General features: G+C 37.6%; 1 protein-coding gene across 4 annotated transcripts in view; it reads left to right on the top strand.

The window, feature by feature from the left end:
- KAT6B (lysine acetyltransferase 6B) overlaps positions 1–22,386 on the top strand; it is a 111,298-nt gene that overhangs the window by 75,224 nt on the left and 13,688 nt on the right. For all 4 annotated transcript variants that reach the window (XM_032191322.1, XM_032191320.1, XM_032191318.1 and 1 more), the window contains exons 11-12: positions 1,196–1,357; positions 3,785–3,878. In XM_032191322.1, coding sequence (XP_032047213.1) covers positions 1,196–1,357; positions 3,785–3,878 — 256 coding nt within the window. The remainder of the gene's footprint in view (positions 1–1,195; positions 1,358–3,784; positions 3,879–22,386) is intronic.

Below are 22,386 nucleotides of genomic sequence, written 5' to 3'. Positions count from 1 at the left end.
AGACGTTCTTGCTGAAAACGATATCTTACATAATTTGGGTTTTCAGACTTGTGGCTTATTCAGTGATGATTTTTACTTGGTTGATGTTCTCCTTAATTTGCATGCTCGCTACTAAACATGAAAAGAAGGAAAAAAATGGACAATGGAGTGAGTTGCATGAGAGCTTAGTGTACTTGATACGTTCTCAAGTGCTATATGAAGTTTATTCTAATGCCTTTATTAGCCGTAGCTGTCCATTAATTGTTCTTTCTTTAATCCAGATAACACAAGTATTATACAGCAGTAACCTTGAAGTCCCTAAATAGATCCAAAAGGTTGGGAGTTTACTCAGTTTTATAACTAGGATTCTAACTAGAAACGAAGTAGAACATGATTTCTTTTTCAGCACTGTGTGCATACCATTTGGCTGTCTCTGTGAATGAAATATAAACAATGACTTTATCAAAGAACATCAGTACAAGCAAACCTTTCCATTAAGATTATTTCAAAAAGACTGTTGCCTTTGAACCCTCCCTTTCAGGGAGTGACTAATTGATCGAGGAATTCTGCATGTATGTCTGGCTTTTCTGTAGCTGTCTGCATAACAGCTTGACTCTTTACACTCATAACATACCTAGACTAATTGTAGCACTTAGCCTGAAAATTTACTTCTCTTGCTCAGTAGTGTTTTAGTCTAGCATAGAATTTTTGTCTTGTCTAATTTATTCAAAACATAGCTATGTTTGATACAAAATCAGCAGCCTGTTCATTGGACTTACACCTTATAGATTCAATGTAATGAGCTTCGTTGTCTTTGATTTTCTTTCTTTATTTATTTTTGGTGTGTGTGCTGGACACCGCAGCCTTCTTGCAAATCAGTTTAATGTAACTTTCAATAGCGCATTTTTGTTGTCTGCCAGTCATGTTCATTTTGTCTCAGGAAGTAAGTGAAAGAGGTAAGTCTTACTTGAACAATTAAAAAGTAACTTTGTTTAATAAAACCAGATCCTCAGAGGATACTTACAAATGCAAAGTAATTAGTACTAGTTCAATAATTCTTATCTAACAAGAAGCAGGGGCGTCTTCTCTTGACTTTTTTTTTTTTTGTAATGCTACCTTATTCATGTTTCCTTCTAGGATATGGTTGATACAAGAAGCTGTTTTGTTCTAACATACTGGTGGCTTTGGAAGTAACTGCATCTGTCTTGCTTTCTAGGTTGATGGAAACGTGAGCAAAATTTATTGTCAGAACCTTTGTTTGTTAGCTAAGCTCTTTCTGGACCACAAAACCTTGTATTATGATGTTGAACCATTCCTCTTCTATGTCCTTACAAAAAATGATGAGAAAGGATGCCATTTAGTTGGATATTTCTCAAAGGTAAAGGAAAATATGTATATATTTTAAACATTTGTACTTTCCCACTATCTTTTGTGTCAACAGCAAAGATGATTTTGGTTTTCTCTTTATGGATCTCAAATGGAATGTACATATTTGTCCCAAATCTACTACTACTATCTTTGAGAAAAAAAAAAAGATGCAAGTTGAGAAATTGTATGTGCAATCAGCCATATGCATTGTTATTTTTTTGTTGTTGTTGAATGTGTTGTGGTTTATATTGTATAGTTGAAAAATTCAATTTTTTTCCTCCCCATCAGTTTTGCAATAATATACTAAGTCTAACTTCTGAAAGTGCTAAGTATTTGAAATTATGTTCATTTCCATGTGTTTTCATGGCTGCACTGGTAAGCAGTTCAAGCTGTCTATTTAGATATAAACAGTTGGCTGTTTTCATCTTTGTTTCTCTCTTGTATAGAGTCTAATCTAATGAAGCTACTTAGTGCACAGAGCATAAGAACACAAGCCTAACTTTTATGGTGGATGTCTCTTTTAGAGTAGATGTCTGTTGCTTGTGGCTTTGCTTGGAATTTTAAAACAGTAGTTGTTGCTGTAGACCAAAAATATTTCTGTGGACTGTCATGACAAATGCTAACAAAAATAATGGTGAAAGATAATCAGATATGCCTGCAACTAGAAAAGCATTCAATTGTCTACTTGTCTGTAAGAATTTTGATCAATCGGTATATAGTTACTTAGAAATGCAATACTTGGTGGTCTCTAGCATCACCTCCTCCCTCAGTATGTAATTTCCTTTATTTAAAAAATCATTTATATGAAAATGCTAACTTTAAGAAGTCTAAAAATTACTAAAAATTAAGAGTACCTGCATGTTGCGCAACGTTCTCTTGGGGTTTCTGTCTTCTGAGATGTGGGTCTTGTTGAGATTTGAAAAACAGACTGATAGGCACAATTTACTCCATCTTATGTTAGCTAGAAGTTCTTGTGGAATCCAAACATGTCAACTCATTATTGGCAAGTATTTATCTAATAGGTTTAGATACCGCAGGTGTCCAGATTAATCTCTCCTGATATTTCTTCTGAATGACTATTCAGCAAGGATGCATTTTGTTTCCTCACTCTACCCCTATTGCTTCGGCCAGTCTGTTTGTCCATTTTGATGATCACAAATGCTTTCACTACCATAATATAAGAAAAAATGTTCAAGTCATATCCAAATTTCACTTAAGCACTCAATTTGTGTTGTGTCATCCTGTCCCCCCACCCTTTTTTTTCCAAGCGTGTGTTTGTATGTGTGTTCTTGCTGGCAGATGTGCTCTGGCTTTGCTTGCCTGAGTACAAATATGTTGGCAGGATGTGTACTTCATACTAGCTGTGGTCTTGAGAGTTTGGGATCCTGAACAGAGTTTGGAAACCCATGCAGAAAAAAATAATACTTCAGGATTCATTATACCATAGAAAGTAAGAAACCTACAGAAGTACGACATGGTTCTCTATTCTCATGTCTGAAGAAATATTTGGAAACCAGGTTTGTGGTCCTGTCGGTGTCATCACTGATCTGGTGTCATCTTATGTGTGGAAGCTGAAATAATAGGTGGTATTTTAAACTACCAGTGTGCTGGCCCCAACTTCTTGTTGGTTATGCTGACCTGGATATCTTTAGTTGATTTATTTGGTCTTCCTCAAAACTACCTAGTGCTGATTTTTTGTTTTCTCTGTAATCTTTTAAAGATAACAACACTTTAAGGATCTTCCTTTTTATCAGTAAACTCTAAAGGAACTAAAGCCTAAAAGCTGTATTGTTAGAGCAGCTTCCTAGTTAAGGTTCTTCCTTCTGTTGTTTTAAACAGTCAGTATAATATTTGCATCCACTGCCTATGTCATATGAATTCACTTTGTCTGAAAGAGCTCTGAATTTGGAGCGTTCTGCCTTCATTTGGATTCAGGTGAGAAGCTTTGAAAGAGTTAGCATGACTTAGTTTTGTGGATATAGGTTGTTTCCCCCAATATTCATTCAAAGAAGACAAAGGTGGAAACCAGCAAGCAGTCAGTGTAGCAATTGCAGAAAAAGCAACTTCACCATGTGTATGGATGTTATTTTCCTCTTTTATATCCTTGAGAGAAAGGTCAGTGAAGCATGAAAATACCTCCCTTTTCCCTGTTCTCCTCCTTTATTGCACTTAACCTTCATTATGCTGTTTAGACAATGTATTTAATTTTAAAGGTGCTGAGTAGTTAACTAGTAAAAATAAATATTTTGAAGGGTATGTTTGATTGATATTTCCTTCTTATAATTAAATATTAACATTGAATTATTTGACTTTGGTACTGACCCCAGGCATCTGTTCACCTTATTGGGATATTTTAAAAGGATAGTAGTGGCAGGTGCAGGCAATTGCCCACTTCAGCACTGCTTTGACATACTTGATCTGTTTCTCCTTCCCTCAGGAAAAGCTTTGCCAGCAGAAGTACAATGTCTCCTGCATAATGATCATGCCCCAATACCAAAGGCAAGGATTTGGAAGGTTTCTTATTGATTTCAGTAAGTGAAGTGTTTTGTTTACATTTGTGATCCAAGGAGCTGATGGTTATTGTAAAAAATGGTAACATGTAAAACTTTATTTAACTTGCTTTGTTTTTTGTCAATAGATGATGGGATTTCTGTTTATATTTACATAGGATAGAAAAGCTCCCTGAAGTGAATAACTTACTGCTGCTCTGTTATTGTACTCCAGGAAATTGAGAATGGATCTCTCAGCAGCGTAATATTAGCTCACAAAGCTATTACCCCGAATGAATTGTCTAAATTTCTTTCCATTTTGCCTTGCTCATTAGTATAAAAAGAGGCAATTATTTGTGATTAAAGCTTAAGAAGATACTAGTCCAAGGCTTTCTCTACATTCTAATATTTCTAACTTACATCTTCTTTTAGCTAAAGAACTGTTTTTGCTGAAGAATTGCCACATAGAATGTATTTTGTTTTTTGTCTTAAAATGCATGACTTTAACTTAGTGGAAATTGTTACGGAAAAGTGTAGATGTTCATGGTTGTTCTTGCTGATTTATTTTGCTGAGCTGTTGATTTGACTTGTTTGAAAGCTTTAGGAACAATTGTTTAAATATAGATTTGTTAGCCCCCAAACCTTAAAGCTGTAGTGAAACTTCAAACAAAATTATCCAAGGAAATATCTCGGCTTAATGGCCCCAGTATTACTGAATCCAACTTTCTACTATAATTTAAAGGGAGGATGTTAAGGAATTTGTGTGCATTGTCTGCGATTAGAGAAATGGTAAATGTAGTTTTCACTAATACTTGTGATTTTTAAAGTACTTTAGAATTACATGACAGTAGAGATAGTTAAGATAATAGGATTCCTGCCCAGAAGGTGTGTGCAAGAAAATAAAATGCAAATAAAAATACATTGCAGTATAACAGCAGGACAAAGACAATAATTTGTAACTGTAGAATTTTCAAGTTCTGAGTCTTCAAGTGTGTTCCCCAGCATGACTATGTTAGGGTTAATAAACATACTTAGTATTTCTCTTCGTTCTGTGGCTTTTTAACAGTTTTCACTATACCCCTGTGAGTTAGGTAAGGTTGGTCTTGGACCACTTAATCTACCATTGAAATGCAGCCATCACTGGAGTGGAACACAACAGCTGTTCCATTGTGTGCATTCTGCAGCATTTTAGGAAAGGCAGTGAGAAATACCACATGCTAGAACTGCAGAGTGAATTTAAGCTTGTTACTGAGGCAGAAATTGGTCCTTACCTGAGGATTAGCATCTCCTCATGCAAAAAGAGATAGGGAACTCTTACTGAGCACAAGTGGTAAGTACTTCTAGGTCTTTTCTTTTTGTGCTCCGGTACAAAAAGAAAAAAAAAGTCCAAATCACTCTTAACAAACATCTTTCTGGTTGAGTATTGTCATAGCACTGGAATTGTGCCTACAAAACTGGTGGCACAGCTCTGAAACCTGTGGATTCCACAGAAAGTTTGGATTCATACGTACTGCGTCACCGTGGATCTCCATGCTCTGTTATTATGCCACGTGCTACTTAATCTGGAGAAATAGGTAGTGTGTTCTGTTACTCTTACCTGCCTGTAAAAATCTGGAAGCACATCAGGCTGCTTGAGCTGTTACGATTTCTGTGATGTCTTGCAATGTTATGTAGTGGTATAATTAGGTTGAACCTTGTCTGGTGCTGTCTTTATGCCTTTCGTCTTAGCAAATGTGATCAGATCACAGCTGCAGGCTACAGCTGAATACATGTTGGACGTAGTCCAGAGACCAGTTTTAGCTTCTCCAAGGAGCAAAAATGCAGTCCAGTCCTTCAGTGCTTTTCCACAGTGCCTTCCCTCTTTTTTTCTGGACAAGAGGTTCCCTTAACTGACTTAACTGAGTCATAGAGCTGCTAGTGGCTGTCTTTTCGTAAGTGTAGAGAGGAAGCAAGTCTTGTTTTCTTCAGTTGCATTTATATCCTTTTGCAGGATTGAGGCTGAATGTCATTGAACAGAGCAGCCATAGCATCATCCAGATGAATAAACCCAAAATGTATCTCCACCAAAAACAAAAACAACAACAACAACAACAAAACACCCAAAATCAATTTTTTTTTTTTATAATTTTACTTTCACCTCTTCTATTGTAGCTGATGTCTAACTGTTGTCTTTTTTTTTGTGCTTCACCCTTCCTGCTCAGTTCTGGTCTTCTGAGAAAACTGTTCTAACGTGCCTGAGAATATGGGATATAGCCAAACCCAGTTATTATTTGAAACTTACGCAGATCGAGTTTCAAATAATTAAATAAAAAATTGCCAGTAACTTTATCTTTAACTTTAGATTGTCATATTTTCATAAACTTATCAGAAGATAAATTTTATGCTCGAAATGTTAAGTCTTCATTTATCGTGCAAGTAACACATCTAACTTCTGCGTTTTGAATTTTGTGAGGCAGTCACTAAAGCTTGTTGACTTGTTTTAATAACAGTACCTAAAACAAATTTTAGTCTAACATAATAAAAATGTTACTGTTGAGCAAGTAATTTTTCAGAAAGCGATAGCTACAAACCGCAAAGCTCTCAAGAACTTTGTGCAAGCAGTCGACTGCTCATATTACTTTGTATATAGATGTAGACATTTGACAGTTGGAAAGGCTGTAAAGAACACTGCCTTAAGCCACTATGCAACTCCTGCTTTGTCAGCAGTATGGTGATAATGTAGTTTGTGGTACAAAGCTATCTTTTTTTTTGGTAAGTGAAATGTATTTGTTCTGATTGTGATGCATTCTTTTTTCTTGAACTAATTTCATCTTTGCAGATGAGTCAGTGTGGTCTTCCTCTAACTTGCAAGGGAAACATCAATTATTTTGCAAAAAGAAGATAGGTATTTGTCTGTCCCTTGAATTTTCAACTTTTTTTTTTTTTTTGATAATTGTTTTTAAACTTACTTGTATTCAAATAGAAACTGATAATGCTATTTCTTACTCCATAGACACAAACATAAAGATTTTTGTAAGCTCTGTCTGTCGCTTCATGAATCTATAATTTGATGGGGAAAAAAAAATTTCTAGGAAGAGTACTTGAACTATTGTGAGATGAGAGTATACTGTGAAATGTCTGAGTTGTCTAGCCTCATTGTTTTCAGCAAACATTTAATATGTAGTGTTTTCTGTATCTAAATTGGTTGTTTAAATAGAAATTTTGTTTTTAAAAATACAATATATGCATTTGTATCTGCTATGTTTTTTAAAGCCTGGCAAGATTTTTTAATTTGTATGGAAGTTACTTGTTTTGACTGTGATAGAAATTTGTTGGGTTGTTAGAAATGGGTTTAAAACAAACAAACAAACAAAAAACCCACAAGCTTAATTCTAAATACTTAATACTTTCAACTGTTGATATAACATTGCATGCTTGATATTATGTGATCTTGTTTAATTCCCTTTACTGTAAGATAAAATTAGTTTGACCTACTTCTTTTCTCTAGAATCATGTCTAATTTGAAGACAATAGTCTGCATGAAGTCTATATTTTGTCTACACTGAGTATACTATATTAAATATTCTTTTATAACACTCTGATTACTTCAAATAAGAAAGTAATTTTTATTGGAAGCGTATCTACATATGTGAAAGTATTTCCTGGAAAGGGAGGGGGTCTTAATTTGCTGGTTTTATTTAATACCTTCCTGTCTTTTTTTTTTTTTTTTTTTACAGGATGGATATTTGTTGCCAAACATTTTTATTTTTTTTTTAGTTTTGTTATTTTTTGTATTCTGTGGGGCTGACTGAATTATGATTGCTGCACTGTACCTGAGGGAGAATAATTAATGGATGAATCTTCTGTAGTTGCTGTAAATTAAGTTTCAGGCAGGTAGCTTGTAGTTTAACTTGATCCAGAAATAAACTGCGAGCAGTAAAATAAAAGAGCAGGCTTTTAATGCATAAGATCCCAATCTGGATTTGTTTCACTTTATATCCGTGTATGAGTCCACATGAAGCAATAACACAGCTATTGCTCCTATCATGAGAATTATGTATACTTGTATTTGGGCAAGTCTTTGTGTGTCTTACATGAGTTCAGCCTACGTTACCGTTGTGGTTTTGGCAGTGCAAGTACTGATACTGCTGTCTAGTTGCTGTCCCTTTCCAAGCGGTCCCTTATTTATTTATTTTTTTTAATACTTGAGCATATACTTTTTTTTTAATACTTCTCTATGCCAGAAGTTTTTCTTAATTGACTTGAGATCTCAAGAGTCTAAAATCCTTTGTATACTTTTTGTTTCTATACGTTAAGTTGCAGTGCCAAAAAAACATAGTATTTCTTTATTTTTTGTATCTAATAGATAAAATTCAATATTGCTGGAGTAGAATACTGTGGTATTTCATATTTGTTTAATGAATGTTTTACCTAAGTTTAAAGTAATCTTTGGATGCACGCTTCCTCATTAAACTCAACTCTTGTTGGTCCCATGTTTTTGCTTACTGGATTGCAGTTTTCATGCTGGAGGACCCAGTGCACTTAATACAACAGCAGTTGGAAGAAAAAAACGCACCTAACAATATTAGGATAAACTTGTCTAAATGTGCAGGCTTGCATGTTGACAGTTCATTTGCATCACAGGAACAGTTGGATTCAATGCCCAGGAGCAAAGTCCTTGATAGCCTTTTGTTATTTATCTTGAGGGTGTTTCTGGTCCAGCTGATTTGTAGCAGTTTCTTCCTCCCTATCAGAATTCCTTCTTTTCATTCGGTTTATCCTCGTGAAATGATTATTCTTGTCTGAGAGAATAAACTTGCTTTAATATTGTAGTGATTCTGCTTGGGTTACATGCATGTTCTTTGTTTTGTGTGTGTTGTTTCATTTTTTTATGTATATTTGGGAAGGTCAGTGCTGACTCTTTGACCTTTTGTACCATTTATTGCATGCAGCTTTAATGCCTCTAAATAAAGTTATTTTTTCATTAGCTTGAGCTAACGCCTGGTTCCCTTCTGGGAGGTTAGGAGTCCATGACAGGGAAAGACCAATTCAAGCCTTGCAATGGAAGAGAAGAAAAACAGAAAAACCCTGCAGAACTTATATTACTTGGTGTTCTGTTCTGGTACAAGAAAAAAGGCTCCATTAATGTCCTTGTTTGCTTGTTTCCCTCAATCTGGTATCTGTTTCTTGATCTAGTATTTTTGGTTTTGTTACATACAAATAGCTGAGTAAATCTCAAGTCCTCACTTGCAGAAGCAGCAAAGTACCAGCAGTAGCAGCACTTGTGGAACAGTAATGTGTATTGCTAGGGAAGGCACATTTCCAAAGGAGGTGAGGAAGAAAAATTTGGCTCTACAAGAGAAAATAGTCTGTTAATGAAAAGAAACTAATCACGTCTTTACTCTTAAATGCTTTTCATGAGTGAACACCAGAGCAATTGATGAAGGAGGTCAGTACCACTGCTCTTGTTTATAAATTGTAACTGAGAGAGATGTCCACTTTTTTGCTCAAAGCATTTAGGTTTGTGTCAGCGTTCATTAGGTTTTTGTACTTCTCAGTAGGAGGTAGCTAAGCAGAGGCCTGCGTATGAGACTTGTTAGAGTGGTGTATCCGTTTGTCATTTACAGCTTTGAAGAACTTGAGTGCAGATCTGGAATTACAGCCTGTTTTTTTGATCTCAGTTCTCCTGTCTTCTCTACTGCGAATTCCTGCAGTGGTTTGGGGGCTTCCATGTGTAAATGCTGAATCAGTGAAATATTCTGGGCTAAAAGGGAGCAAGGACTGATGTCCCTGAAGATGTTTGTTTAAACCCACATCACTTACTGAGCCTGTATATACGTTCACTGAGAAGTAAGTGATGATGATGAGCTAGTGGATAGACCCCAGGGAATATAGATCCTTTCCTAAAGTGTACTCTTAAATTCTTTTCAGTTTATGCACTTGTTTCAGAAGATTTGCATCTCTGGAAGCGTGAAAGGCCTTTATTGCTTAGGGCTTAGTCATGTAGAAGTGGTGAGCATTGTGGAACCAGTCCAGAAAATTACTTTAAGCACAAAAGGTATCCCAGAAAAATGGACACTTAATGCAAACCTGTCTTGATGATGAAGGAGACAGTGGGTTTACTTCTTTGAGGTGCTTATTGCCGGCAGTTTTGAGACAATTTTGAAATTATCTAAAAACTGCATTGCATGAAACCTAGGATAGTTTTCAAGCATGTGAGTTTAAGGAGATTGGGAGAAGTATGCTCTGTTCTTCTGGTCTTCAGTGCAATTTTCTTCTCCTAGCAAGGTTGGTAAAGAGCTGGTCTAGCCTATAAAAAGTGAGGTTTTCTGTATGTGTTAGCATCAGTAGAGGGGGAGCCTTTGGAAGGGCGACACTGTGTTTCCTGAAGGGCTTTCATTTTTCAGTAGGAAGATAGAATGAGGCAAATGAGCACAGTTAACACAATATGGAAATGTTGTTTCTAAGAATACTTGAACACAGTAAGCAATGCCAGACTATTAAAAGGAACACTAAAAGGGCAAAGGAAAGCACAAGTAATAAAAAGACAGAGTTTTATTCTGAGTTATGAATTCACGTATCTTTGCTGTATGTATATAGCCCTAGCCTGTGGTGTTTGTTTTAATTAGCTGTGTAGACTTAGCTTATAGGAGCAGTTTGAGGGGGTATCGGATTTAAAACTCAGCATTCAATTGGAAGTGAGGCACAGGACCTGAAGTGACTAACCTTATGTTGTCTATAATTATTCATAAATTAACTTCTGGAAACAAAGCAGGGGGTGGTGGGTGGTGGTGGAATAGTAAAGACGGCTTCTGTAATGAAGTGTATCTATTACCAGAGGTGAGACGTGGTATGTTTGTGTGTGTGACATCTGAGTGCTGGTACCTGCTGAGAACCACTTCTAATACCTGTGCTGCTTAGAGCTCAGTCAAAGCTGCTGTGGGTTGTAAGTGGTTGGATATACATTTTTTGGTATGGTTTATATAGAGTTGATGGTCTAAATCTCTTGACCTTTTTATGGGAAATAGCGCACTGGCCAGAAAGTAGTGTTTGTAAAAAATATTTCAAGAAAATCAGGATTTTTTGAGGATGGGTAGGGAACAATGAACTCCTTCCATAGACACCCCTCAGTATTCTTTTCCAGAGTCTGACATTAAGATGTTTTGTGGTTTGCCATAACAAATACCAAAATGTAGCAGGAATACAATCTATGAATAAATACACCTTTAAAAAAAAAAGTGCACAGTTCTACTTTGCTATGCTCCGTGAACAGAATATAGAGGGGATGTAGTGGGACCATATATCTTAATCAGGAGCATCTTCATGTTCCCTTTATCACATCACAATCCGGAAAGAAAAGTTTTGGTGCTGTTGAGGGTGTGGCCAACAACACAGGGTAAGAATGAGAGGCTGAAGGTGGAGAGGAATAGGATATGATTTTTTTTTTTAATGAACTTCACTGCAAAAATGTATACTTAAGGTACTCTTAAAAAGTCAACACCACTAATTTAAGGAACTGTATATTACAGACCTGTGTCTATTATTACCTGTGGTGCCTGTGGTGGCCATTCTTTTTTTTTTTTTTTTTTTTTTCCTTTTTCTTCTTTTCTTTTTAAACTACTGACTGATTTGCTTGTGTACCCCAGTACAGAGCACTGTGTCAATCTCTTGGTCATTCTTGTTGGTTTGTTTACAGATGTGTTGTGTCCAAATGAAAGGTTGAATTATCTGCCTGTTTTCTTCAAGAGGGAGCTGAAAGTCTCTGGGAGCTGTGAATTTGTGAGGGAGCCTGAATTCTGCCGCTCATTTTATGTTCTTTTCTTGACAATTGATTATGTTGCTGACCTGAAGGCATGAGTTTGGCCTCCTAAATAACTAATAAGGAACATTCTGTCAAGCTGAGATTTAGATGAGGGGGGAATAAAGATGGATTTTGAATCAAGCTTTGTTGACTTATTCTTGGGATTTCTTGGCATCACTTTTATATAGCTTCAAGACACTGCATTTATCAGAACTGCAAAAGAAATCAGGCATGTCACTTCACATATAAAAGCTAAAACTATTCTTACTGAAGAGCATCTTTATTTCAGATAGCATTGAAAACAGCTAAAAGGCAAGGCCAAACATAGTAGCAATGAAAACAAATGTTTGTTGGACAAAGCTGTCCTTTTAGGGGATGAGTAAACAGGAGAAGCCATCTGCCTGAGACTGTTGGCTGAAAAGAGATTTAATTAAATAGTGCATCCTTAATGATCAAGAATTTCTGCTTTTGACTACACAGTGTAGTTCTATTACAGCAGGTCAGTGGACAAAGCAGGTATTTGTTCATGATGTGTTGCCTGTCGCTCTGTTGTTGAGGCACTTCTAGCATCACAGCAAGACATCTTGCCTCAATGAAATAACCTTGTGGCTTTCTTAACAGATGTCTTTCTTTGCTAGTGCCATCGCTTTTATCAGACAGTTCTGCCTTCTTGTAAAGAAATGACTTTTTTGCTTGCTTACCGCTGTTTTGAGTAACAGTAGATATTTAGCAGATTGCCACGTCTTGGACTTAGCTTTTTGAAGTGTACTGTAATAGATTTTTGTACTTTGTAGACAATGTGTGTTTTTTTTTATCATGTGATTTCTGCATCTTCTGGCTAACTAGGTATGACCATGAGATTCCTTAACAGCCTTCATAATCTGTTGGTTTGTTGTTCTAAATCTTAATTGGTTAATGTCTTGCTCGACAGAATGCGCCAGTATAGCAAACAAACAACGAAGTTTTGCAGCCCATGTAAGACAAAAATGCACTTTTCATGTTTTTGTTTTACAAAATGCTTGTGTTATGAACACTTAGCTGAGCAAATATAGTATTTGTAGTGATTTGTTCTTTTCTCTTTGTCCAGGTGTGTCTTTTCAGTAGTGACTCTCCATTTCACTTTTCCCATTGCTCTAGTATTATGAGTCTATTTTTTGTAGTTAAGAATAAAAGAATGATAGAAAAAGATTTCGGGCTGTGGCACTTGGTCATCTACTCTAAAAACTGTTTAAAAACCATCCCTGATACAGTTCTGGTCCAGGACATCTGTCACTTTCCAAGCTGACAGCAATTTTCATGAGCTAAGTCTGAGAGTTATGTTAACTACCAGGTTAGGTGCAGACATTTGTTCTCTTTTAGAGAGTTAAAGATTAATGGTATGGTTGCCATACATTTGGCTGGCCTCGTTGCCATGAAAAGGTTCTTGTTACGTTAGGCATAGCTTGCTAGGGTTCATCTGCCTATCTTGTCAATTGAAATCTTGTTCTGTTAGTATGTAGAGAAGGCAAATGTAGAATTATCTAATGGGCAAATTTAATTTTTTAAAATACTTTTCATAGGCTCTTCCTGTTAACACCAGAAGATAATGGCAGTTGTTAAAAGAAATTTGTTCAACAGTTAGTTGTATAAACCACTTTCCATTCAGTCTCACTTATTTAAATTTACATCTTAAAATTATTTAATAAATTGGTGATTTAATAAAACGTTGCATATAAAATTGAGATCAGTCCTACCTTATTAGTTACCTTCTAAACTACTTAACCTAGTGACAAATTTCTTCATCAGATTGGTGGTCAGGACTGATGCCCTCTGTGCATGCAAGTCTTCCTTTTTAAGGGTACTTCAGTTTCTTTTCTCTTTTGCTCATGCTTTCACTCCACTTTTAAGTAGTCCACTTTGTACACAGAATGTTCATTCAATGGATTTACTGGCAACTGGCACAGATAAAATAAGTGTTAGCCAATTAGTTTGCTCAAAGGGTGCCTTTTGTTGGTCTGACTGTAATGCAGTCATCTTTACCTTTCCTTCACTTCATGAAGGGAATTTGTTTAGCCCTAACCTCTTCTGTGAAGCTTTCTGTAAAGGAACTAAAGGTTTTCGGCCCCCTGTGTTGAGTTTACTCGAGGATGTGGAAAGGAATGAGAGCTGGCATTATTTCTTACAACAATAATGAGAGAATCTTTTGGCTTCCTCTGTTCATCACGAAGAAAGCTTTTCTTCAACCAGACAAAGAAGAAAAGAGAATGTAGCAGGTTGTTCACGGATCTGAGCATCTCAAGTTACAGCTAGTCTTTTTTTTTTTTTTTTTTTTTTTTTAAAGTGTTTGTGTGGATCTTGGTCTTGGGGTCTTTTGAAGCTGCCTCAAAAGTGATTTCAAAGAGGGTACTAACACCTATTTAAGATCCTCTGTCCTTGACCTTCCTCCCGTTTACATAGATAAGAACAGACCAGAGGCACACAGAATAGTTATGGAAAAAATATAACATGAATTACAGTTTTAGGGATCTTAGGTCTTAATAAGCTCACACTTTCACCTTACCTATTTCTGCCTTTTACTCATGGTCACACCTCTGAACTAGGAATGCTGAGCTGACCTAATTGCATTGAGCTGTCTTTTCTGAATACTCAGCTGTTGTGATTTTTCTGACCACCTTTCTGAACCTGTCTTCAACTTAATATAATTTCAAAACAAAATATTTGTTATTTTATGAGACAAGAGGAGGTCTCTAATGATAACTTGAAATGCTGGTTTGAGGGAGATCTTTATTTTAGACACTGGTATATTATAAATGCAGTTACACTGTTCCTTCAGATCTCTGGTTTGATACTGAACATTGCATGAAAAATTATATGTTTTTCCTTTCCATATTAAGGGACTTAGTTTACTTGGTTATGTTTCAAAGAAAACAAAGTTAAATGGAAAAGTGGTTGATTCCATCTGAGTCTGGTAATTCATTTGTGGGGGTTGGCCTTCAAAGAGACTGAGAAGAACTCAGAACATGCAAAGGCAAACAGTTCACCGGTTGCTTCTTTTGTCCTGGATGGATTTTTCACAAATACATATTTTTCTGACAAAAATATTAACAACGTATACATAAATAGGGGTTGAGCGATGCTGATTACATAAGGGCAATCTTTTAAGCAAATGCTATTGCTTTTAAGACTTTCAGAAAGACTTCATTTTATGACTAAGGCCCTCCATCTGAGAAGTAAATCTTAAGCTGTTTGCAACTTTTGGCAGCAGTTGGACTTTTTTTTTTATTGCAGATATTTTTTCTGCTCAAGGTTTTCAGCCCTGCATTGGCATCTTTAATGTCTGTATCTGGAAAGCTTTCATAAGTAACTTGATTGTTTCTTCTGTGGTGTTGGAATACTTTCTATGCTGCTGGTGGAAGTATATGTAAACTTCTATATTGTGATGTGCATTCATAACTATGGACCTGCAATTGACGGTTTTAAGTTGTGGTCTACCTTGACTTCAGCAAGGCTTTTGACACTGTCTCCCACAGCATTCTCCTCAAGAAACTGGCTGCTCTTGGCTTGGACTGGCGCACGCTTCGTTGGGTTAGAAACTGGCTGGATAGCCGGGCCCAAAGAGTCGTGGTGAATGGAGCCAAGTCCAGTTGGAGGCCAGTCACTAGTGGCGTCCCCCAGGGCTCGGTGCTGGGGCCGGTCCTCTTTAATATCTTCATCGATGATCTGGACGAGGGCATCGAGTGCACCCTCAGTAAGTTTGCAGATGACACCAAGTTAGGTGTGTGTGTCGATCTGCTCGAGGGTAGGAAGGCTCTGCAGGAGGATCTGGATAGGCTGGACCGATGGGCTGAGGTCAACTGCATGAAGTTCAACAAGGCCAAGTGCCGGGTCCTGCACCTGGGGCGCAATAACCCCAAGCAGAGCTACAGGCTGGGAGAGAAATGGTTGGAGAGCTGCCAGGCAGAGAAGGACCTGGGAGTGATGGTGGATAGTCAGCTGAATATGAGCCAGCAGTATGCTCAGGTGGCCAAGAAGGCCAACGGCATCCTGGCTTGTATCAGAAGCAGTGTGACCAGCAGGGCTAGGGAGGTGATCGTCCCCCTGTACTCGGCTCTGGTGAGGCCGCACCTCGAGTACTGTGTTCAGTTTTGGGCCCCTCGCTACAAGAAGGACATGGAGGTGCTTGAGCGGGTGCAGAGAAGGGTGACGAAGCTGGTGAGGGGCCTGGAGAACAAGTCCTACGAGGAGCGGCTGAGGGAGCTGGGCTTGTTCAGCCTGGAGAAGAGGCGGCTCAGGGGCGACCTTACTGCTCTTTACAGATACCTTAAAGGAGGCTGTAGCGAGGTGGGGGTTGGCCTTTTCTCCCACGTGCCTGGTGACAGGACGAGGGGGAATGGTCTTAAGTTGAGCCAGGGGAGTTTTAGGTTAGATGTTAGGAAGAACTTCTTTACTGAAAGGGTTGTGAGGCACTGGAACAGGCTGCCCAGGGAAGTGGTGGAGTCACCATCCCTGGAAGTCTTCAAAAGACGTTTAGATGTAGAGCTTAGGGATATGGTTTAGTGGGGACTGCTAGCGTTAGGTCAGAGGTTGGACTCGATGATCTTGAGGTCTCTTCCAACCTAGAAATTCTGTGATTCTGTGAAGTTGTGTGATATGTGAGAAGAACTATTATCCTTATAAATCAGATTCAAGTCCAGAACGGTAATATTGCATTAACTTCTCATTTTACTCACGTAGTGTCTATGTGCCTGAATGCTTTGGTTATTAGTGCATTAAAAAACTCAGTGAAGTGTAGCCCTCACAGCAGAAGTCCATTTAAAAACAGTTTAAAATGAGGGAAACATCAGTAGATTAAGATCTGTTCTTAACTTCAAAGCGGCCTGCTCCTATTTGACCGTCATTTTCATGACATCAGTATGCTGTTCCTGTCCCTTTACTACTGTCCAGCAGTTCCTGTCAGTGGTGACATTTTTGATCTGCCTTCCCTGGCAGGTAGACTTGCATCTAGACTTCATTGGTGATTGCTTAAGTACAGAACATAAAGAGTTGAATAATAGGGGTTTGATCCAAACATTTAGTTGCATGTATCATTGTTCTAATTTGTGATACAGTCAATCTGTACAGTTGGTATAGAGTTGCAACGTGTATTTGAGCTCCAGATGTTCCTGTTGATAAGGTAATCACTCTGGACCAAGTGATCAGTTAAAATACCTGTTTGTCATCTGTTATTTACATAGTTGTTCAGATATATATACATACATATATATCTATACATATACGTTAGAGGGTTTACAGAGCTGGAACATCTGAGAAGACTGGACTGGTGCAATAAATGGATACAGTCTCTTCGGGAAGCACAGGCAGGGAAGCCACTGATGGGAGGTTGTGCTCTACACAAAGGAATGACCTGAAATCTTGATCTTGGACCTCTGTTACGGCCTGGGTGATTGGCCTGTTGAGGGAGGCCTTATACCTCAAAGTCACTCAAGAGGGCAGCAAGCAAGAACATTGTGGTGGGTGTTTGCAAGCCTAATCACATAGGGAAGATGATGAACCTTCTGAGCAACTGGTTGACATCTGTCAGGGGAAGGCTCTAAGGGACTTGTTGAAACAATCTCCACAACAGGATACAAGCAATCCACCAGATTTCTGCAGTGTGTTTGAGTTAGTATTTTGTCATAAATGTTGGAAGGACCAGCAAGGGTAAATGCTTTGCTGGATCTGCTACTCACAAATAAAGAGGAGTTGATTAGATAAGTAACTGCCATGACAGCCTAAGCTATAGTGGCCATGAAATAGTAGGGTTTTAGATCCTGAGGGAAGAGAGGATGGTAAGTAATAGGCTAAAGCCCATTATTTTGCCTTGTTTAGAGAATTAATAAGTGGTATCCTGTGAGAAGCTGCTGTGAAGGTCAAAGGAGAACAGGACATTGATCTTCAAGGTCAGTTTCCTCAAACTGTAGATAACTCCTCCTAATGTTCATGAAAATAACAGGTGTGACAAAGCCTGCTAGGCTTCAGGGAGAGATCCTGACTGAGCTAAAATGAAGTCTGTGGAAATTGGAAGTGGGATTGCCATTGTTTACATATGCAGGAGTGGGATTAAGGCAGAGCTTGGCTGGAATTGCACCTGAGGTATGTGGAAAGCAACAAGAGAGCTCTTAAAAGCATATCGACAGCCAAAGTAAGGGTAAAGGGAGAGTATGGCCCTGCTGCTGAATCAAGTAGGCACTGTGTGGTGCTCTCAGGTGTGGCAGAATTTAAGGAGTGGAGAGAGGTGGCATCCATGGTAAAGGAAGGTCAAGTTAAAGAGTGCATAAGTAAAACAAATCCAGATTCATGGGGCCAGATGTGATGTACCCAAGAGGAATGGCTGACAGGATTGTCAGACCTTTCCCTGTCTTCTCTGAGAAATCATGGCAAATGGGAGATCATCCTTAGTGACTGAAATGTGCCAAATGTTATGTGTGTCTTCAAAAAAGACCAAGTCTGGACGACTGCAACAGTGAATGAAATAAATTAATTTATATCATCATTATATTACTTGGTGTAAATAATGGAACAAGTGCTAAGGTGCTTCTAGTTCTCAAAAGATTCAAACCTATTGATAGGATCAGTGGCGTGTTGCTATTGTTAGTACAGCTGAACAGTTTCAGAAGGATAGTACAGGGTTTAGTCGTGCCTTGACAGTAGATGGGAACAGCTGTTCAAACGTGATTGAAGTGGCGTTAGTGCATGGCTAGAGAGCGAGCACGTCCCCTGGGATGGCAGTGGTGTTTCTGTCTTTGTTGTCTGTCTTGTCCTTGATTCACAGGCTGTTAAGCCATATACATCTCAACTGCTGAGTAGTAGTGCATACAGATGACACATCTCTCAAGCAAATTGAGGCTGGTGACACTTTACCTTATTATGACATGCTGTATGTTGTAGCAGCTCAGTAGCAGTTTTACGACTGTGAGAACTGGCAACCTGGCAGTTGTTCTTCAGCTATGTCATTCCTCTTTGTGGGCTGTAACCTGTTTTTATGGTGCTCTATGCAGGCAAGTCTTGAGTAAGTTTGCAACCATTTCAGTTGACTTACATGTTTTGCTCTAAGACAAATTTGAGTGGTGAAAGACAATTTTGGAAGTCATGCTTAACAGAACTGAATTTGGGTCTTGCTTCATTTGGTTTATTCCCCACACTGATGCTCAGTTACTGCACATTACAAGAATACCATCTGACTTGTGGAATTAAAGCTGATTGGAAGATTATTCAGATGTGATGTGTTGTGTATTGTTTGGGTATTTTAATACAGAACCAATAAATTAATGCATTTGCAATTATATGGAATGTTACTTCCATTAAATTGTGATCCTTTGCACGGCAGAAGGTGGAGAGTCTTTTTCTTCCATGTAAACGAAGTAAAAAATCACAATAAAAAATTTTCTCTCTGAAGCAAAGCAACATGATGACAATCAAGTATTTCATGAAGAAACATGAAAGATGGTAGCCTAAAAAGTATGAAAGGAAGATGTCTTGATGAAACCCTGCTGAATAGAACAAGTATTTCATAGCTGCTAAGCCCTCTGCTCTTTCTAGTAGAGTCCAATAGGTTGAACTGTTAGGGTTAATTTACCTGCTGAAAGACTCTTAGGAGTCCTTCCTCTGCTACATTGCATTTTCTGTATTGTTCTTGTGCTCTGCAAGAGTTATTCCTAGTAGAGGGCTGTGTGTTTTATTTATTAATAAATCTACGAATGTGTGGGGAGGAAATAAGATGTAAACAGTTCTCTGTAGTGTTTGCAGTGCAGCAAAGCTCTGCTTTTCTTTCATTGAACTACCACCAGTGTTTCTCTGTTTTTGAAAGAAATGCTTGCTGTATGTCATTGCAGCTTTTCTGTAAAACTACAAACTAATCTAATCTGTAGATGACTTTTTTTTTTTTTTTTTTAAGTTTAATTTAAGTTGCAATTACAAACTGAATGAAGTGGGGTTTTTTTTGGAACAGATAGGATGATTCAAGAGGAGGACTCTGGAATACTCCGGTAACACATCCTGATTTTAAGATGTTTGTCCTTTTGTTTCCAAGTAATTAAGACACTCAGATAGTCTGTATGGAAGATTGAGAGAACGGTATTTCTCCCCTTTAACAAAGGATGTATAAGGGCATGTAATACTAATATTAAAGTCAACGTGATTTTTCAGTCAGGCTGATGTTAATTAGTAATCAATGTTCAATCAAGGATTTTTTGTAAGCTATATTCTGGCCCAGTTATAAGAACATAAGACGTTCTTCACTAGTGTTTTTTTTTTTTTAAATTATTTTTTAATTCAGAGATTAATAGCATAGATTTCCTAGAACTTGGTAGATAAGGGAGAAGACTCAAAAAAAATTGTTTAGTTTTTCAATGTAAACTATTATTTCCAGCTTTTTTTTTTTTTTTTTTTTTTTTTAACCAAACAAAAAATCCATCTTAGCTAAAATGCAGAACACATGAATCCCTACCCTTATGGTCTGTTCTGAAGATCATTTAATTTTTAACCTGCATAAGTGAAAAACAAATACATGAGTTTGTTGCTAGTAGCATGGGGGATAGGAACCTCAGTTTGTAGGTCCTCGTCCAGGTACAGAAGGAGATTCAATACTCTATTTCCCATTCAGACTCATTTTTGCTCATTCTGTCTATGTCTGCTGAAGATTTCCTTAAAACAAGCAAACAAGCAAAACAAACAAACAAAAAAGGCAATATTTTCAGTAGTTTTATTACTTGTCACTCATGCATACGAGAAGTCTTCCAGTGTGAGCTGGAAAAAACGACACTGGAGAGCTAGCTAAAAACTAGTCAAGCAAAGTAGGCTCTTTTACTATTGTGTTTTTTATGATGGTTTATGTGCTGGCTTTGCTATTAAGGATGGAAGGTTTTGTGGTGGGGAAAATATGAGGGAAAAACAAAATTACTTAAAACACTCCTTGTGTTGTGTGTGTGTCTGTCCCTGCCATGTGACCCAGTTCTCTTTGTCAGCTATATATTGAGAGAAAACGCTGGCCCAAGGGTTTTTGGTTGGTATCTTCTATTCTTTTAGAAACTCACTATAAAACCAAATGGAATCTAAATACTTAAATTTGTCATCTCATAAGTGCTTATTGTGCTTATATTCATAAGAAATTTTATGTATTTTCCCAAGTGTCACTTCATGGAATATGACATATTTAAAATTATCTGAATATACCTTAAGTGTATAATCCACAATATAGTATTAGTGTAGGTAATGTCTTGGAAAAATGCAGAGCTGCTTTTAACTTAGGGGTGGGGGATTGGGGGCTATTTGTGTAAGTCTGTAACGTGGAAGGAAATTTGATGACAATCCAACTTCATAGAGGCATTAAAAAGAAATCCGCATTGTAATGTAGTGATGACTTTTGGATCACCATACGCAAAGAAGGTATTTTCAGAACAGTAGTTAAATATCATGTGTGATGTTCTCACAGAAGTTAAGTACCCCTGTGGCACTGGCCTGAAAGAACCAGCCTACCTGTAAGCTGTGAAATTACATGAGTGGAGGAAGTGTTGTGTTAATTTGGCACAAAGCCTACAGTCCATTGTGTGTGGCATGCATGGGGAGGTTGATCTGTCAAAAACGCATGGGTAGTAGAACACAGGGAGTGATAATAGAGGTTCAGCTGGTGGCATCTTCCTGAGTACTTTGCATTGAAAAACCATCCGCAGGATGCTCTGGGTGGATTGTGTTCTGGTTGTATGGTGAATTTTCAACAAAATGCACAATTATATTGCCTGCTGGAGATTGTGAAAGATGTTGTGATACCTTCGTAAAAAGAGGATTAATAACATGTTCTTTATAAGCCAAATGTAGCCCTCCATTTCACCTCCTTAATAAATACTCTGCTGCAATTCTTAATTCTCTGAAGTGTAGATGCTAACCAATAGACTACTGCTTACTCTTAAGCCAAACAAAGTCATCTCTGTATTTACTGTAAAATGCAGCCTTTGTAGAATCTTTCCAGTATATAAAGTTTTCTAAAAACGGAAATATTAAATACAATTACATCAAAAATACATGTTCAAAACCTTAATATTAGCTAAGCTCACTTAATTCTCAGGTGAATAGGAAACCACTAATGAAGTGTTCATTCAATCCTGTGTATTACATGTACCACATTTTAGCTACTTCTGTGCATAACTGAGCCACTGTATGGCCTTGCTCTTCTCCTGCATGCACAAATGCGTAATTCAGTCTCATACATCCAGGTGGCAAATGGTGGGATGAAGGGAAGGGAGGACAAGACTGGGATTTCTGTTCTGTGGTTTACTTGATTCAAGTTACATTACTTAACTTATTTGAAAACCTAATGACTTTATAATGATTGTGGTGAGTCTCAAACACACTCAAAGAAACTGAATGTCTTTATAGCTAGATCTCTTTTTTGCAAAACTTTTCATTTCCGAAATGAAATGCAGCCCTCAGAAATAAAATGCAGCCCTCAGAAATTAAATAAATTGATTTTTTTTTCATTGCTGTAGAATATAAGGCATGTGTAGAGAACACACAAATTGCTGATGGTCCTTAAAACATCTTCAAACCTCATATGACATCCTTCTGTCACTTGGTCTCCCTCAGTATACCAATTCACTCATTTAGTGTCTTTATTTGCAGCTTCTTCCTGTGCTTCTGGCTTCTATGTAATGTGCGTCTCTGTGTCCTTTCACCTTTGAGAGCATGCCTGCATTGGCTGCCACATCAAAAGCAAAAGGACAGGTCTATAGTTCTTCAATAGATAATAAAGTTTAATTC

Source organism: Aythya fuligula, chromosome 7, assembly GCF_009819795.1.
Source record: "Aythya fuligula isolate bAytFul2 chromosome 7, bAytFul2.pri, whole genome shotgun sequence".
In the NCBI taxonomy this organism is placed as follows: Eukaryota; Metazoa; Chordata; class Aves; order Anseriformes; family Anatidae; genus Aythya; species Aythya fuligula.
The sequence above is the reverse complement of the archived record's forward strand: the minus strand, read 5'-3'. Positions and strand labels throughout refer to the sequence as shown.